Raw genomic sequence first — 15,844 nt, 5'->3', positions numbered from 1 at the left:
ATAAGTTAGTGGCCAAGTTCAATGTGAACTTGGCCAAAGGTTAGTAACCTTTAAAATATACATTAAAAGGGGGCCATTTGGGCCTTTAACCCAACAGAGGGTGTACAGATGGACCCATCCAAGATAGAGACTATTCGGAATTGGCGAGAACTAAAGAATGTTCATGAAGCTCGCAGCTTGTTGGGTTTGTCCTCGTATTGCAAGCGGATCTTTAGAATGTTTGCGGAGATTGCTTTGCCTTTGTATACTTGACTTAGAAAGGTTTTCCGTTCACTTGGGGACCCTAAAAAATTGCACCGTTCAATACATTCAAGGAAAAGTTGACGATTGGTCATGTTTTGATATTATCAGATTTGTAGAAGCATTTTGAACTTTACTATGATGCTTGTGGTAGCAGTTTTGGAACAGTCTTAATGCAAGAAGGCCATGCCATAGCTTGCGACAGTAGAATGTTCTCTAGACTTGTGAGGGTTGTACAGATATACCGATATACGAGTTTGTTTTGGAGAACAGTGTAGGAGAATATAGACACTTTGCTTAAATTCTCATTGTCTTCATCCACAGATAGACGAGCAATGGGAGATAGCCAACTCAGTGGTTTTGGACATTTTGAAGTCTTATGTCTCTGATCATAAGACTCAATGGGGCAAGTATTTGCCTCTGGTGGAGTTTGCTTACAACAAATTTGCTCACACGTCTACGGGGAAGAGGCCGATTGAGATTGTTGAGGGTGACAGAAAGGTTCCATCGATTCTTAGCACCAAGCATTTTCGAAGCTGAACAGTACACACAGGATCTAGACACTCCTATTGCCAAGGTAGAGAAGGCTTTGCAGAAGTCTCAAGCACGGCATAAGAAGCTAGCAGACAAGGATCGACGTGGCTTACAGTTGAAGGAGAATGACTGGGTGCTACTACAGTTTGAGAAAGCACGCCTACGGAAGAGGAAGGGTAAGGAGAGGGTTTTTCCTAAGCTTAGTATGTGATACAAGAAAAGATCAAAAGATGTATCCTTTCAATTGAAGTTGCCAGATACTTGAAAGATTCACAATGCATTTCATGTGAGTCTATTGAGACCTTTGAGAGGTGAAGTGCCAAAGGATAGGGAGCCTGCTGCCTAAGGAGCAACCAGAAGTAGAAGAGGCGAAAGAGAGTCTCGTTCTAGAACAGATCCTTGGGCACAAGGTGTCACAGGCTTGGGCACCCCAAGCAGAGAATTTGACACGACACACGAGAGAATCACTCCAAATACTTCAAAACTTTATCATAGTTTCACAATTTGAGTCGATACGGCCCGGTGTAGTTCCGTGCCCAGAGGTATTGGCCCCAAAGACTGGCACCCCTTTCGGTATTTATTTTTATATTAATGCTTGATCATAGTTACAACCCCCACGGGTCCTCGGCTCTTAGACTCTGCTTCCAGATGCTCTGAAGAGTGAGGCCCTTGGATTCCTTTTATTCTTACAAGGGAAGGGATGCCAAAAGCAGAGCCCCAAGAGCAGTAAACTCAAAAGCAGAGGGATCCAAAAGCAATAATCCCCAAAAACTGACTCAAAAGCTTTGGTGCTTTTTGCGGAATTCTGTACAGTTTGCCACGTCAGCAATGCGTTTTACAGGGGTCCATATTGCCACGTCAACAACATGTCAGTGCAATTTTCGGACGTTCGTATTGTCTGCCATATCAGCTACCGTGTTGTCTGTCCATATGTCAGCATTTGTCCGCGGGTGGTCATGCCACGTCATTAGTTTGTGACACAAGGAAAGGAAAGTGAAGAGTAAGCTGGTCTATTGATATTTGATCAAGTTCAGGAACTATCCCGCTCTTGATGCAAAGTGGATGGAGGAGGAGGACTTAGCAAATAATACAGCTTCACCTTGAGGCTTTTGATTTAGCACCGACTATTTTGAAAGTGATCAATGAATCAGCATGTTGAATTTGGTGCAGTGTGGACTGCACAAGAGGGAAGCCTTTCCACTCCCTTGTCGCACGTTTTCTAGAAAGGAATGAAGTCACTAGTTTCTCTATGAGATTTTAGGGATACTGCTAGGTTGACTGTTTTTTTACTGAATGACTTTATGAGAAGATGCACATTGAAATGGGAATCTTTAAAATGAACTTGTTACATGTGTCCGCTCATGTGTGTACTGTTTGAGTACGAGTCGAAAAGATGAAATGACTGCAACATTTGATCTGTTTCACATGACCAATGATGTGAATTTCATAGTAACGAGATTTAGTGGATCGAAACATCCGTGAAAAGATCAGCGCGGCCTAGATGTGATTGCTAAATAAGTTACAATGATCATGATTCTCGTCTGAGATCTCACGGGGATAATGATGTGAATGTGATATGAATGTTCAGTGCCTGCTTCCTTTGTGCAAGTGGTGAATGTGTGTAGTACAGTGCACGGGTACTTAGAGTTAGTGTCTATTGAGTTAGTTTATGTTCTTTCTATTTTGCAGGCGTAATCAAGGGCAATCGCTCTTCTTTCAAGAGGGGGGTATGTCCAAGTTAGTGACGTTGCACATGGAGTTAGGGATTAAAAACCCTAACCCGAACAACTTTGGACTTGTCGTCTGAGGGGCCTAAACCAAGATACGCACGTTGCTGACGTGGACAATTGTATGGATCAACGCAAAAGCGAACCAGTTCTTGACGTGGCATCTGTACGGAACTTCGATGATTTGTAGAATAGCGACGCTAGCTAAGAGTTTTTGGATGTGAAGCTTTTCGTGTTGTAAGCTTTTAGGCCAAGGGCCTTTAAATACGGCCTTGGGGGTCTCACTGTGGCATTCCAGTTGCGGAAGCAAAGTGAGAGCCTCCCCCTCCCTGCTATTGTACCTTTGTGAAGCAATAAACAAAGAAGTACCGAAAGGGGTGTCTGAAATCAATAAACAAAGAAGTACCGAAAGGGCAATCTCTCTTCTTTCAAGAGGGGGGTATGTCCAAGTTAGTGACGTTGCACATGGAGTTAGGGATTAAAAACCCTAACCCGAACAACTTTGGACTTGTCGGCTGAGGGGCCTAAAGGGGTGAGAGCCTCCCCCTCCCGGCTATTGTACCTTTGTGAAGCAATAAACAAAGAAGTACCGAAAGGGGTGTCCGAAAGCAATAAACAAAGAAGTACCGAAAGGGCAATCGCTCTTCTTTCAAGAGGGGGGTATGTCCAAGTTAGTGACGTTGCACATGGAGTTAGGGATTAAAAATCCTAACCCGAACAACTTTGGACTTGTCGGCTGAGGGGCCTAAACCAAGATACGCACGTTGCTGACGTGGACAATTGTATGGATCAACGCAAAAGCGAACCAGTTCTTGACGTGGCATCTGTACGGAACTTCGATGATTTGTAGAATAGCGACGCTAGCTAAGAGTTTTTGGATGTGAAGCTTTTCGTGTTGTAAGCTTTTAGGCCAAGGGCCTTTAAATACGGCCTTGGGGGTCTCACTGTGGCATTCCAGTTGCGGAAGCAAAGTGAAAGCCTCCCCCTCCCGGCTATTGTACCTTTGTGAAGCAATAAACAAAGAAGTACCGAAAGGGGTGTCTGAAATCAATAAACAAAGAAGTACCGAATGGGCAATCTCTCTTCTTTCAAGAGGGGGGTATGTCCAAGTTAGTGACGTTGCACATGGAGTTAGGGATTAAAAACCCTAACCCGAACAACTTTGGACTTGTCGGCTGAGGGGCCTAAAGGGGTGAGAGCCTCCCCCTCCCGGCTATTGTACCTTTGTGAAGCAATAAACAAAGAAGTACCGAAAGGGGTGTCCGAAAGCAATAAACAAAGAAGTACCGAAAGGGCAATCGCTCTTCTTTCAAGAGGGGGGTATGTCCAAGTTAGTGACGTTGCACATGGAGTTAGGGATTAAAAATCCTAACCCGAACAACTTTGGACTTGTCGGCTGAGGGGCCTAAACCAAGATACGCACGTTGCTGACGTGGACAATTGTATGGATCAACGCAAAAGCGAACCAGTTCTTGACGTGGCATCTGTACGGAACTTCGATGATTTGTAGAATAGCGACGCTAGCTAAGAGTTTTTGGATGTGAAGCTTTTCGTGTTGTAAGCTTTTAGGCCAAGGGCCTTTAAATACGGCCTTGGGGGTCTCACTGTGGCATTCCAGTTGCGGAAGCAAAGTGAGAGCCTCCCCCTCCCGGCTATTGTACCTTTGTGAAGCAATAAACAAAGAAGTACCGAAAGGGGTGTCTGAAATCAATAAACAAAGAAGTACCGAAAGGGCAATCGCTCTTCTTTCAAGAGGGGGGTATGTCCAAGTTAGTGACGTTGCACATGGAGTTAGGGATTAAAAACCCTAACCCGAACAACTTTGGACTTGTCGGCTGAGGGGCCTAAAGGGGTGAGAGCCTCCCCCTCCCGGCTATTGTACCTTTGTGAAGCAATAAACAAAGAAGTACCGAAAGGGGTGTCCGAAAGCAATAAACAAAGAAGTACCGAAAGGGCAATCGCTCTTCTTTCAAGAGGGGGGTATGTCCAAGTTAGTGACGTTGCACATGGAGTTAGGGATTAAAAACCCTAACCCGAACAACTTTGGACTTGTCGGCTGAGGGGCCTAAACCAAGATACGCACGTTGCTGACGTGGACAATTGTATGGATCAACGCAAAAGCGAACCAGTTCTTGACGTGGCATCTGTACGGAACTTCGATGATTTGTAGAATAGCGACGCTAGCTAAGAGTTTTTGGATGTGAAGCTTTTCGTGTTGTAAGCTTTTAGGCCAAGGGCCTTTAAATACGGTCTTGGGGGTCTCACTGTGGCATTCCAGTTGCGGAAGCAAAGTGAGAGCCTCCCCCTCCCGGCTATTGTACCTTTGTGAAGCAATAAACAAAGAAGTACCGAAAGGGGTGTCTGAAATCAATAAACAAAGAAGTACCGAAAGGGCAATCGCTCTTCTTTCAAGAGGGGGGTATGTCCAAGTTAGTGACGTTGCACATGGAGTTAGGGATTAAAAACCCTAACCCGAACAACTTTGGACTTGTCGGCTGAGGGGCCTAAAGGGGTGAGAGCCTCCCCCTCCCGGCTATTGTACCTTTGTGAAGCAATAAACAAAGAAGTACCGAAAGGGGTGTCCGAAAGCAATAAACAAAGAAGTACCGAAAGGGCAATCGCTCTTCTTTCAAGAGGGGGGTATGTCCAAGTTAGTGACGTTGCACATGGAGTTAGGGATTAAAAACCCTAACCCGAACAACTTTGGACTTGTCGGCTGAGGGGCCTAAACCAAGATACGCACGTTGCTGACGTGGACAATTGTATGGATCAACGCAAAAGCGAACCAGTTCTTGACGTGGCATCTGTACGGAACTTCCATGATTTGTAGAATAGCGGTGCTAGCTAAGAGTTTTTGGATGTGAAGCTTTTCGTGTTGTAAGCTTTTAGGCCAAGGGCCTTTAAATACGGCCTTGGGGGTCTCACTGTGGCATTCCAGTTGCGGAAGCAAAGTGAGAGCCTCCCCCTCCCGGCTATTGTACCTTTGTGAAGCAATAAACAAAGAAGTACCGAAAGGTTCAATGTGAAACATTGAACCTGGACACATTTTTTAAAGTCACTTATAATAAAAGTGGGAAAGCCCAAAAACTCACTTATTGAGTTTTTCCCAAAAACGTGCGAGCTCTCTCTTTCTCTCTCTCTCTCTCTCTCTCTCTCTCTCTCTCTCTCTCTCTCTCTCTCTCTGATTTCGATCCCTAGCGCTAGTGCTCTCCTGCATCTGTGCCTGGCTCTACCCGGTCCAATCATGCACTCCTTCACTGCGTGCATCTCTCGGTAGCCTTTGCTTCAGGCTTTCAACTGGTATCAGAGCCCTAGGGTCCAAAACAGACCCTGTGAAGTCTGTTGGACAACAAGTTAAATTTGCACTCTTGCGACCAATTTCGCTTCCATCGCGAAGCCCCTCGCTTCCGGGTTCAAGGTCACCAAAACTGCCAAAACAGCCCAAAACAGGTTGTTTTTAGGTCAAAACATGTGATTTACAGGTTATTACATGTTAAAACAACAATACACAGGTGTACCAAATTTGTGGGATCACATGTATTGATGTTTTGTGCGAGGATTTGAGTGAAAAGCTGAGTACAGGTGATCTAAATCGCATATTCAGCTGAAAATTCAGATTTGGACAGTTTCATGTAAAGAAATTGTGGTCTATCATATGCAAAGTCTGTAGTTGCTCCTATTTGCTGAAATTTTCAACCTATTGTATCTCTCTTATATACACTTGTGGTTGAGTTAAGATGGCTTCTATCTCTTGCTTCGAGCTTTGGCAAGTGAAGATGCATTGGAAGAGAATAAGCCGTAAGGTTTGTCTGACGAAGAGTGGGCCAAGTTGAATAAGAAGGCAATGGCCTACATCAAAATGTCTATCAATGATGACATTTTGACGGACATCAAGCGTTTGGACTCTGCATACCTAATATGGCAAAAGCTAAAGTCAAATTATGAGAACACCACGCCTGTAAAGCAGGTGCATTTGATACGAAAGTTGGTGAATATGCAGCTTGATGACTCGAAGTTAGCTTTTGAGCATTTGAGTGCTTTTACAGGTGTGTTGAGTCAGTTGCAGGACAGTGGGCTTCAGCAATTTGATGATAAGCTGAAAGCTAATTTCTTGCTTATGACATTGCCAGTTACTTGGGAAACATTGGTTGTCTCCTTGAGTAACAGTCCCAATCTCACGTATGACGGTGTGAGAGGGTCTATTCTTCAATGAAGAGATTAGACGCAAGTCAAGTGGAGAAGGTGGCAGTTCTGCCTACAATGCAAGAGGTGGAAATCAAAAGCGTGATGCGGGCAACAAGTCTCAAAATAGAAGTAAGAGCAAGACAAAGGATAAGGATGTCACTTGCTATCAATGTGGTAGAAAGGGTCACAAGAAACCCGATTGCAGATATTTCAAGAAAGAGTAGGATAGGAAGAAGAAAGATGAGAAGAAAGGGGAAAAATCAGCAGGTGATTCCTCCAAGGATGCTGAAAATGCAAATGTATCCTCTAGTGTGGTCATTAAGGAGTTGTCAGGCATTGATGAAATTTTGGTTGCGGCTTCATGTTTCTCAGATTTGGTGATAGCTAATACAGAAGACATGCTTATTTCGAAGAAAGATGTCATTGATGCATTGCTTAGTGCTAATGATGGCCTATCTCAATCTTGGATAGTATATTCAGGTGCCTCTTTCCATGTAGCGTTTGGCTCTTAATAATGGTCAAGAGCTTATATTGAATGATGTCAGGTCCGTACCAGGTATTAAGAAAAGTTTGCTATCTGTTGGCCAGTTAGATGCACATGGTTTTACCACCATCTTTGCTGGGGGTTCATGGAAGTTGCTTAAGGGCTCTATGCTTGTTGCAAAAGAGTTTGAAAGAGGTACTTTGTACTATCTTCGATGTAAAGCTTTGCCTGACAAGTTTCTTGCTGTTGCTGAAGTTGCTTCACATACGGAATTGTGGCATAAGAGACTTAGCCATATGAGCCAAAAGGATATTGATGTGCTTTCCTCTCTGAAGAGAGTTAATGTAAAAGGCAGAGAAACTTGGATTTTTGTAACGATTGTCTGTATGGAAAGCAAAAGAAATCTTCTTACTCTAGTGTCTCTCGCACAGCTAATCCTCTTGATCTTATTCACTCCAATGTATGTACTATGCATGTTAAGTCTTTTGGTGGTGCATTGTATTACGTTACATTCATTGATGATTGTACTAGGAAAGGATGGGTGCATTTGTTGAAAAGTAAGAGTAGGACTCTTAATGCTTTTAAGAAGTTTCATGCTTTTGTTACTACTCAAAAGAGTGCTAAGCTTAAATGTCTCAGGTCGGACAATGGAGGAGAATATGTATCTGTTGAATTTCAGCGTTTTTGTGATGATAATGGGATTAAAAGGGAGTTGACAGCCCCTTATTATCCTCTTCAAATGGTGTGGCTGAGAGGTACAACCGTACTTTATGTGAGAGTGCGTTGCATGTTGTCCACCGTTAATCTTTTCCAAGAGTTTTGGGGAGAGGCATTAAAAACTGCAGTTCATATTTGCAATCGCTCTCCTAATAGTACGTTGAAAAATGACATTTCAGAGGAGGTTTGGGTCTGGCAAACCTGCCTCTTATGATCATTTGAGAGTATTTGGCTGCGAAGCTTTTGTTCACGTACGCAATGACTTGAGAATAAAGCTTGATATGAAGTCCATTAAGAGAGTCTTCCTTGGTTATGGGGAAGAAGATGAAATGAGCTATAGAGTGTGGTTTGATACATGTCGAATCCTGGCAAAGCGCGTTGGGAAGTTGTCAAATGCATTCTGAGATATTTGCAAGGTACACAATCAAAGTGTATTTGTTATGGTAAAAGAGATTTAAAGTTGCAGGAATATTGTGATGCCGACATGGCAAGTGACATGGATACCAGGAAATCTACCAGTGGATATGTATTTGCTATTGCTAGTGGTGCAGTCTCTTGGTGTTCTAGGTTGCAGAAAATTGTGGCATTGAGTACTATTGAGGCTGAATACATTTCAGCCACAGAAGCTTCAAAGGAAGCCATTTGGTTGGGCAGACTAGCATAAGAACTTGGCATGCGTGCTCATACTCCCGTGATGGGATGTGATAGCCAAAGTGCTGTCTATTTAGCCAAAAATGCCGTGTTTCATGCTCGTACCAAACACATAGATGTGCTTTACCACTTCATATGTCAGGTAATGGAGGATGGTCTAGTCACTTTGACTAAGATCCATACATAGGATAACCCTGCAGATGTTCTCACCAAGAGTCTTGCTAAGGCTAACGCGAGCATTGCATACAGCTGGTGGGAGTTGGTTAACTTAAAGGCGTCATTTATGCCTTTAAGTGGGAGGTTGTTGGGTTAAAGGCTCTAAATAACCCCTTATGTACACTTTATGTACATTTTTATACTTTATCTGAACCTGGAAACATTTTTTAAAGTCACTCATAATAAAAGTGGGAAAGCCCAAAAACTCACTTATTGAGTTTTCCCCAAAAACGTGCTCTCTCTCTCTCTCTCTCTCTCTCTCTCTCTCTCTGTGATTTTGATCCCTAGTGCTAGCGCTCTCCTGTATCTGTGCCTGGCTCTAGCCGGCCCAATCCTGCACTCCTTCGCCGTGCGCATCTCCCGGTAGCCTCTGCTTCGCGTTTTCACTCTCTCTCTCTCTCTCTCTCTCTCTCTCTCTCTCTCTCTCTCTCTCTGGGGTGTGTGCGTGTGTGTGCGCTAATAAAAATAGGAAAATGGTATAACCTTTCTATCACCCAAGTGGGGTAGATTGGTCATGCCATTTCCTTCTTGAATAACAGGTCTTGAATTCAACTCTCCTCGTGGGCTAGATCTTTAAGGTCTCTTGGGATAGTTTCCTACGACGTTAAAACTCTCCTTCTCTCTCTCTCTCTCTCTCTCTCTCTCTCTCTCTCTCTCTCTCTTTCAAGTTCTGTTGTTAACAGTTTCCCACGTGTGCTGCTATTGATTTCTCGCTTGGAGTGTCCAAGCTGGTTACATCAGGACCGCTCAAAAGCTCTACAGTTTATCGAACAATTTGATATTGTCTTCAATCACAGCTACTACACCGAAGAGTATAAACTTTCTTAAGTTTCCGGTTTTCTCAACAAAAAGGCTTGGCAATGGTGGAGCCCCAAAGACTTGGGCACAATTCAAGACTGCTTGTGCCAGAAATTATCTGAGTGGTGCTTTTGAATTGGAGATTCTCTCTGCTTGGAAGCAGTTGACGATGTATCCTACTGAGACCCTCGATGAATACACTAAAGAATTTTGAGATGTTTACCTACCCGCGTCAATCTTCAAAGATAGTTCAATGCAAGTATTGTTGTGGACTTCCTTCCCCATTGCAGGAAAATTGCCTTAGCATTAAAGTTTCTAGCATGCAAGAACTGATGGATCAGGTAGGCGTTGATTACAAGATGATGGTCAAAATGCTTAATTTTGCAAAAGTTTCCTCTTCTTTCAACAGCTGCACCTCTTCTTCCTACACCTACTCTTTCTGTTTCTACCACTACACCAGCTGCACCTCCTCGCACAAATCGACAAGCTTTTCAATGTCTACAATTGGTTGCTTTGCAACGGGAAGATTTGAGAAGAGAGAATCAATGCTACCAATGTTTTGAAACAAGGCATACATACTTGCCCTACTCATCGACAAACTAATATACCCCTAACCCTGAACCTCCTAATCATCAGAACCCTCTATCTGGTTGATTGTTGATATGATTGGATCTTTCATCACTGATGAGTCTCGAGAGTTTGTAGAGCATGGGGACAAGTTGAGGAGAAAAAGCTTTGGTTTTTTCGATCTTGGAGCTACGGAGAATCTCCTTTCTGACCACTTTGCTGAAACTCTGGGCATTGCTTATGGGCATATATCTAATGTGGCCTCACTTGGTACAGAGTAGAGTACTTCCGTTCAATTCAGTGGTTTTACATGAGGGAGGCAATCTACTTGATTCAGGACTCAGTGCACACATGAAGCCCTGCGCCTTCTATTTTTTGTTGCTGCACGCAGGTATGAAGGGTTTGGTAGATTATACAAACTACGAAGACATGAAGTATGCTGTAAGTAAGACTCTGGTGCCTGCCACATCAACTTGTGTCATTAGTGTTGTCAACTAATGATGTCCATTATTGGGCCAGATTCGAAAATTGGATGATTCAGAATTTCGCAATCGTTACACTCGTGCATATATTAGAGTAAGTTGGATGTGTGTGTGGAGATTCTCTTGAGATTAATCTACAAAAATTACTCGTGGATCAATTGGAAGCTCTGAAAAGTAAGCACGTAAACGTTTCAGGTGCATGAAACCAGAGACGGCGTTTCTCAAAGGAGCCGCACGCATAGCCCTAGTCGAAGGTATACTTCCTGCCGCCGCATCCTGCGTAATGATTTGGCAAGCCACAGAAAAGGGTTAACCAACTTGAGTAGTCTGCTGGGCAAGATTTGTAAATGGCCTTTCAATGAGATGCCGTAAAAATTGTGCTCTTTCTAGTGTAGGTTTTTAATGACAGTTCAGATAAGTTTTCTAGAATAGCTGATTTTGTTACTGTGACTGATATCAAATCACTCTGTTCTATCATGCCAGTCGCTCTGTTTCACGATCAAGGTCAAGGTCACGATCTCGCAGGCGTACTTCTCCGCGATCGCGTTCTCAATCTCCTTCAATTTCTAGGTGAGAGTTGTTGAGAGAGAGCCTACATTTCTTTACAGAAATCAGGGCGGCTTATTTGTGGTTTAATGTTTGCTCATTTCAGATCTCGTTCAAGGTCCCCATCTCACAAGGTAGATTGTACTTACCTGTGTACTATTTAATGACTTAAATTGACCTGAGCCTGTGCGTTTGCACTGTGGTAACTGGTTATGGATGATGGGTGCAGAGGGAAAAGGAGCGCAGCAAGAGTCGCAGTCTGTCAAAATCACGCTCAGAGTCTCATTCTCCAGTATGATTTTCTTCCCTAATTTGCAAGCAGACCACTCCACATTCACATACTAGCATGGTTTCCGGGATTCATATTCATGTTGTTTTCCAGCCTTATCTGTGTTCTCAAGCTTCTTGTTTTTGCAGGCATGAAGTTGCAATTGAGAGGTTTGGAGTGGATGCTTTGCTGTTTCAAGGCTGCCTTTGCAGAGCTTATGTAGACTATGAAGGCCCTCTGGTGATTGCAATAATCTCTGATGTAGTACATGTACTTTTTGACAGTTTGGTTATAAAAGCTACATCTTTAGGCCATCATATCAGGTGAAATGATTGTGCAGTCACAACTTTTGGGTCGTGCTGCGCACTCGGGTTGGTTGCTTACCGTTGTCATGGCAATGGAAAGCGTATGGAAACAGGTCCACGAGTTGTGATGAGATGCAGGGCAATGTGCTCTGGTGTTTTTGACTAGTTTCTCATCCTGCTCGATTTCTTGTTAGGATTGTGTCATGGCAAATGGGCATGGTGCATTTTATTGCTTAGCATGGTCACGGCATGAGCTTAGCAGCTGTTGTCGGGAGAGCTTAGATTAGCCATTCATTTGCATTGGAAATTCTGCAATACCTATCTGCTATCTACATCCTGATCATGTATTTTGACCTTTTGCAAATGAAGGATTGCTTGATATACGGAGCAGTGTTTTATACATCAATGGATGTGAAGGAAGGCGAATTCAAGTCTCTTGGTAGATGGTTGATGTTGATTTTTGATGGCGTTACAAAGCATTCTTTTGTAAAGCTTTTTTGTTTTGTATCCATGTATGGCCATTGCTACTAGATTGTTTGATTCGATTGTTCTATCGAGTTTTGTGGCTGGAAGATGTGTAAAACTGTCATTGTTTCTTGCTCTTTTGAGGTCTCTTGGGATTGTTCCTACGACATTAACAACTTATTTTCTCTTCTTCTTCTGCCATAGTGGGCATGGGTTCATGTATGGAGTGTCTGATATTGAAGCAATATTTGATTATGTGTGGAAATGGCTCTCTGCAGTTGGAGGCAATATTGACATGCTACTTTTAAAAAGGCACTGGCTAAAGTAAGCTTGTTAGCGTCTTATGGATGCCTTGGAAATGAAGCAGAGTTGTGGATGATTTAAAATTCTGTGAGAAAAGCAACGACTCATCTTGTTTGGTGTAAGCACACGTGAAATTCACACATTTCACTATCGAAATGTGCTTATATATCTAGCATGTGCGTCATAGGTAAGGCCTATTAATGTTGAAGTTTTGAGCTGCAAAGGAGCTCAAAAACAGTTTGTAATCTTGTCCACAATGTCACAGGAACTGTGAACAGTTGGTGTTAATATGAACAGCTAGTTTCCCTTTCCACACCAATATTGAAGTTTATGGTGACTCTGTTTGTGTTAAAAATAGCCTTGGGGTACTGTTGGTTACTGGAAATGTCAGATTCTCACAGTAAGTGGTGCCCATGTTAGTAGTGTGAGGTTTCATGGTGCTACACGCAAATGAATTTAAGGGGGAGAGAGAGAGAGAGAGAGAGAGAGAGAGAGAGAGAGAGAGAGATGAAATGAAATGACATAATTTATTAACATCTACAAAGGGCCAAAATGACCTATGGGACCAACAAGTGAAACTGGTGAATCTAATACAAAGTTTGTGTGCTGAAAGAAAGATGTTGTAGTGAATGTCGAAGTGGGGGAAAGACTAGAGACTCTTAAGGGATGTAAGAAACCTAAGTTGCTTAGAAGGGGATAATCCCCTAGCTTAGAGTAAATCCAGCATTGGCTAGTGTCGGATTGCCTCGATGTCCTCCATGGTCAAAACCTTCATTGGGTGTCGCGTGGTGTCTAAATAATCCGAATCCTCCTATGCAATCTTTGTCTATGTTGGGATGCCCTTCTTTCTAATCGTGGATGTTTGGATCTCCCTAGGTCCATTGCACGGTCGATCAGTGTGCCTCTAGTGAAGGTGGGATCTGAACTCTATCGTAGGAACCTATCAGTTTAGTTGTCTAGTGGTAATGACTAGCTCCAAATAGTATATAATCTACCGTTGCGTCTCTCTTTGGTTGCCTCAACTCAAGCAAGAATAGACCCAAGCATCTCTGATCCTTGTATCCCATAACTCTGGAAAGTGGTCCAAAACCCTCCCTAAATAAGCAATGGAATTGCCCGTGAATCTCATTCTATGCGGAGCAATGACGTGTAATGAAATTGTGTCTATGGCTCCCTATGGTATACATGACATACCTAAGCCTTGGTCAGAATGACACTTTGTCCATGCTAGAACCATGCATATGGAACCAAGAAGTCATATGTCCATACCAGCAGGCCGTCTCTCCCAGTAAGGCCAATTGTCGGGAAGACTCAAGAGCAAGTCGAGAGTATTTGTTTCTAGGAAGGTACCACAAGCTATGTATGAAAGAGACCGATCTAGTAAGTGCCTCAATCACCACCAGAGCGGCAACTAGCTTTGCTCTATTAATCTCATGAGGTATTGAGGCCTTGGCTCTAATCATTCGGGAAATAGAGAGAGAGAGAGAGAGAGAGAGAGAGAGAGAGAGAGAGAGAGAGAGAAGAAGAAGAAGAAGAGGATTTTTATCGTCGTAGGGAACTTTCCCAAGAGACCTTAGAGGTCTATCCGATGAGGAGAGCTGCACTCAAGACTTGTTATTCAAGAGGGAAATGGCATATTCAATTTACCACACTTGGGTGATAGAAAGGTGATACCATTTTCCTCTTTTTATTAGCTTACACACCCACACACACACACTTGAAAGAGAGAGAGAGAGAGAGAGAGAGAGAGAGTGAGAGAGATGAGATGAGATGAGATGAAATGTTATATTAATGTCTTCAAAAGGCCAAAGTGACCTACCATACCCAAAAGTTACAAGTGATGAATCTGAAACAATGTCCGAGTACATGAGTACATGCAGCCTTCGTGATGCGCCCCCCCCCCCCCGCCCCCCCTCTTTCCCGAGGTCGTGGGCACTTTGACCTCCCTAGCTGAATCACTCAATCGATCAACATATCTCTGGTGTGGGTGAGATCTAAAATCTTGTGTGACAACTGCTCCTCTAGCTACCCACTGGTTGATGTAAAGAAATCTGTGATTTGCTTGTGAGACTGGCTCTCCCCTGATGTCCTTAGCAAGCTCTCTATATATCTACATAGCTTGAGTAAAAACAATTGAGACATCTCTGGTCCTCGTATCACATGACGTTAGAAAGTGGTCCAAAACCCTCTTTGAATAGACAGTGAAAGTTGCCTCATATCTCATAGTACACCGGGCAGTGACATATATAGTGTAGCTCTGTCTTTGGCTCTATACGACATCAGTGACATATTGAGCTCTGCTGGTACTCAAAATTTGCCAATCTCAATCTGAAGCTGATGCAAGGATGTGTGTATCTGGCCAATAGCACATCGTATCCCAAGATAAGGCCATGTATCCGAGCCTAGTCACAAAGCTATCTACGTGAGTTGGAGAAGATGCTCTCTATAGAAAGCCATCTTCGTACCCAACTCTTGTGCCGATTGTATCCATGTTCTCTTGGTATCTAGCTGAATCAGATTCTGACGTATGAATCTAGTGATCTCTGTTTGTGTAAGAAATAGGGAGGGTGCATCCAAGGAGTTGTGGAATGGAGGCAATGAAGGAAGAACGATATATAATCTCCTACGAAACGCCTCTGTGGCTTGTGACACAAGTACCAAATTACATGGCTGATGTATTACATGCATCCTGTCATCTCATCATCAAAAATTGAAAATAACATCCTAAATTAGAGGAAAGATCTGTAAACTTAAAAGCGCCAAATTTTTGGAATTCTACCCATGAGCAGCCCATGAGATTGAGTATGAGGTGGGGCCCCGGAAATCTTGTTGCGGTGTTTGATATCGTCTCTCTTGTGTTTGGCTAGGATATATTTGATTTGACCATAATATTGGTGCCTTGGGCATCGTCTAGTGGACAGAGTTGTTGGGCTCGACAAAGTGTGGTGGTTCTATTTTATCTTTAGAAGAAAGCTTCATAAGCTTGATTGTACAAATAAGTGGTGAGGAAGGAGCATCCTTCTTCCCCAATAGCAGTACGTGCATGCATTTGAATTTGAACATCAAACTATTATGCTCATAGCTATGTTCCAATGATGACTCTAACCCATGTAACCACTCTCGACTAAGGACCACATCTACCGGATCCATATTCATGACTTGGAAATTTAAGGATGTGTGATTTCCTTAATCTCTAGTGGTACATCCTTTACTTGAATACCCCACACCTCGACATCATGGCACTTAAATCATTGCTACCTTATAACGGTGGGAACTAGGAGTCTGGTAAAAATTGATCCCTTTTACTAACTTATAGTTAGTGAAGTTGTGAAAAGCACCATTGTCTACCAAGATTC

The 15,844-nt window shown here is 43.1% G+C and overlaps 1 protein-coding gene across 10 annotated transcripts in view; it reads left to right on the top strand.

Annotated features, from left to right (window-relative positions):
• LOC147446078 (serine/arginine-rich splicing factor SR30-like) overlaps window positions 1-12,303 on the top strand; it is a 52,897-nt gene extending 40,594 nt beyond the window's left edge. For 4 of the 10 annotated variants that reach the window (XM_086525389.1, XM_086525388.1, XM_086525387.1 and 1 more), the window contains 5 exons: window positions 11,085-11,171; window positions 11,254-11,281; window positions 11,377-11,439; window positions 11,565-11,655; window positions 12,090-12,303. In XM_086525389.1, coding sequence (XP_086381515.1) covers window positions 11,085-11,171; window positions 11,254-11,281; window positions 11,377-11,439; window positions 11,565-11,655; window positions 12,090-12,251 — 431 coding nt within the window. In that variant the 3' untranslated portion in view covers window positions 12,252-12,303. Of the gene's footprint in view, window positions 1-10,510; window positions 10,561-10,638; window positions 10,696-10,796; window positions 10,856-11,084; window positions 11,172-11,253; window positions 11,282-11,376; window positions 11,440-11,564; window positions 11,704-11,738 lie in introns of those variants that run through there. The other 6 variants (XR_015189852.1, XR_015189850.1, XR_015189851.1 and 3 more) reach the window with 6 other exon arrangements.
• The last annotated feature ends 3,541 nt before the right edge of the window (window positions 12,304-15,844 follow it).

This window comes from Adiantum capillus-veneris, chromosome 12 (genome assembly GCF_014529385.1).
Source record: "Adiantum capillus-veneris isolate H3 chromosome 12, ASM1452938v2, whole genome shotgun sequence".
Taxonomy (NCBI): Eukaryota; Viridiplantae; Streptophyta; class Polypodiopsida; order Polypodiales; family Pteridaceae; genus Adiantum; species Adiantum capillus-veneris.
This window is presented reverse-complemented; position numbering and strand designations above follow the sequence as displayed.